At 50.3% G+C, this 3,219-nt stretch overlaps 1 protein-coding gene across 1 annotated transcript in view; it reads left to right on the forward strand.

The window, feature by feature from the left end:
* Positions 1–3,219, forward strand: part of LOC106810375 (glutamate dehydrogenase, mitochondrial-like) — a 35,616-nt gene that overhangs the window by 4,507 nt on the left and 27,890 nt on the right. The window contains exon 2 of the mRNA XM_014813695.1: positions 1,478–1,636. Coding sequence (XP_014669181.1) covers positions 1,482–1,636 — 155 coding nt within the window. The 5' untranslated portion in view covers positions 1,478–1,481. The remainder of the gene's footprint in view (positions 1–1,477; positions 1,637–3,219) is intronic.

Genomic DNA, 3,219 nt, shown 5'->3' on the forward strand with positions numbered 1-3,219 from the left:
GAAAGTAGGTCGACTGGCGTGCTCCAAACTCGTTAAACATTAACTGCCGCTGGCGGTTATCTGGCGGTCGAAGCGGTCGTCTGCCAGCGGCAGTTAATGTTTAACGAGTTTGGAGCACGCCAGTCGACCTACTTTCGAGCCACGCTCGTGCACTTTTTGGCAAAAATGAAAATGGCCATCTAGATTCATTCGATTTTGTTAAATTTACTTATACCTACCTACCTATAATCATACTTACGTGTAATATTGTGTTTTAGATTCTTCGTTACAGTAATTTGACTGGAATATTTTATTGCTTTTATTTGCACGATAATCGAAAACCAAAATGGCGATCATTTAGGCGTAGCGCCATGCATCTCTTGCCCAGATTTCAGACTCGGATCTGAAGCATTTATTTTCGCATCAAAACTAACCCTGAAATAAAACAGTGAAATTTCTATTAGTATAAAACACGGAATAAGGACATTTGATCACATTTTGGTCCGTCATAAATGAAACACTTACCAAATTTTAAATATCAGCTCCCTCTTCTATCACACCCAAGGTACGTGAGCTATAGTGTCATTGACACTTTCATTTTGTGGTGTGTTTGCGCATTTCGAGGCCTAGCAAAGCAAGCAGCACAGGTGCCCGTGTCAATGCATGGGAAACACTGATTATCATATAATTTAATGTACCTAACTCTAAGCTACGGATACATGTTCAACGTATACTTGGGTGCATGTTCTAAAGTGTACATGCAGTGTCTTTCCTGTTTCCAGTGTACAAAATTTTTAATTAACTGACCCTGTTGTCTGCCCATATATCGATGAATATATAATAATATATGCACATGCATGTCCTATTAATTAATGAAAATCTAAAAATTCCACCATTTACATATATGAATTTTTTTTCGTATATCGTCAGTCCACTGTCATGGCCGTGTCTAATAATTGAACATGAATCTGTGTGATTTATTGAGAAGTGTCATAATATAGATAATAGCAGGGTGCAAAATTAACGTGAGTCCAGAATCAAATACTTCCTGATTTACTGTCGGACTCCCTGATTTGACATATGCAGGAGTCCGTGTGACTCCCTGAAAATTCTGCCATACTAACTAGTTCGTTCCAGAGCACGGCCTCACGGAATTACCGTATTTTTTCAGCTAATCTCCAAATAAATTTGGGCAGACGTGCAACCGTATGAATCTTCAAAATAAGCACATGCGTTATTGTTAATATTTTTAATTTTGAACCTCAAACTCCGGACTCCCTCTTTTTGAGGGTATGGAGTCCGTTGCACTCCCGTGTTCAAACGTTAATTTCTACCCCTGTAATAGTCTATATTATGAAACTCCTGACATATTGACAGTACGGTATGGAATACCGTGTTCAATAATTAAATAATGGATCTTAAAATTATATCCTGCAGTTCAATGTGGAAGCTCGTGTCCGATAATTAAACCATGGATTGTTGCACTTTGTAATTGCAGTAAAATGTGGAAGGTTGTGTCGAGCGTTTCACGCTCGCAGCTCGGCTCGCTGCTGGGTGAGTCCAGGCAGTGCGCGTTGGCCCCCGTGCTCACGCGAGGCTGTGCCAACATGGATCTAGGGGAAGATGAGGAACCAACGTTCTTCAAGATGGTGGACAGGTACGTCAGGCGCACCAGCAAAGTGGTGGTGCACATGTAGTAACTGTAGCATTGTGGGAGCGATGCTTTTGGCAACAGACGTGTGTAACACTTATTGATAGTAAGGACACAGTCAACTGTACACAGGTAGTGCCATGCACCCCCCCCCCCCGCTCATCCCACATGCCATACAATATCATACCACATCATGCCATCCCATAGACCCTGGTCGGTGCGGTGCGGGTAGTTATCACATCAGTCCACATAAGCATTCATGCAGCCCTGGTCGGGCGTGGGGGGAGTATACACATCAGTCCCATAGCAATTTCATGCAGCCGGCTGGTTCAGGGCGTGTGGGATGTATCAATCGTCCCAATAGCATTTCATGGCAGCCACCTGGTCGTTGCGTGCGGGGGGAGTAATCACATCGTCCATAGCATGTCAGCAGCCTGGTGGGCGGTGCGGGGGAGTATCACATCGTCCCATAGCATGTCATGCAGCCCTGGTTGGGTGTGCGGGGGAGTATCACATCGTCCCATAGCATGTCATGCAGCCCTGGTTGGGTGTGCGGGGGAGTATCACATCGTCCCATAGCATGTCATGGCAGGCCCTGGTCGGCGATGCGCGGGGAGTATTCACAGTCGTCCCATACATGTATCAGCAACTGGTCGGGTCGTCGGGGGAGTAATCACATCGTCCTATAGCCATGTCATGCAGCCGCTGCGTCGGGCGTGCGGGGGAGTATCACATCGTCCCATAGCATGTCATGCAGCCCTGGTCGGGCGTGCGGGGGAGTATCACATCGTCCCATAGCATGTCATGCAGCCCTGGTCGGGCGTGCGGGGGAGTATCACATCGTGCCATAGCATGCCATACCAGATTATGCCATATCATGTCATGCAATATCAGTAACCATAAGTCATGCGCATATCACAGCCGCTGGGCCGCGGGCGTGCGGTGGAGCATGACATCAGCGTCGTCATCGAGGGGGGGGGGGGGGTGGGGGGGGGGGGGGGGGGGGGGGGGAGGGGGGGGGGGGGGGTAGGGGGGGGGGGGGGGGGGGGGGGGGGGGGGGGGGAGGGGGGGGGGGGGGGGGGGGAGGGGGGGGGGGGGCGTGGGGGGGGGGGGGGTAGCGCGGGGGGGGGGGGGGGGGGGGGGGGGGGGGGGGGGGGTGTCGCAGGTTCTACGACAAGGCGGTCGGACCGCTGGAGACGAACGCTCCGTCGGCTGAGTATGCGGACCGAATCGACAGACCGAGAAATCGCAAGCACGTGATCGGCATCGCTGAAGACGATTAAGCCCGCGCATCACACCATCGTCCATCGTCAGTTCCCAGATCAACGCGGGCGATACACGTGCGAGATCGAGTATGCATGACGGATGGAAGGCGCAGCACAGCCACATCTTCACCGCCGTGCAAGGGAGGTCGTATATGACGCGAGAGAAATAAATGCGCTGCGACACAGTACGTGGCGCACATGCACGTGCGTTTTTCCGCGTACGATTGTGTCTGGAATCGCCATGTTTGTACGCAAGTACCCGCCACATCTACACAGCACAGGACGGAATCCTTGTACCTATCTACAATACACTTAATTGCCCCA

The sequence above is a fragment of the Priapulus caudatus genome, unplaced genomic scaffold (assembly GCF_000485595.1).
Source record: "Priapulus caudatus unplaced genomic scaffold, Priapulus_caudatus-5.0.1 Scaffold436, whole genome shotgun sequence".
NCBI lineage: Eukaryota > Metazoa > Priapulida > Priapulimorpha > Priapulimorphida > Priapulidae > Priapulus > Priapulus caudatus.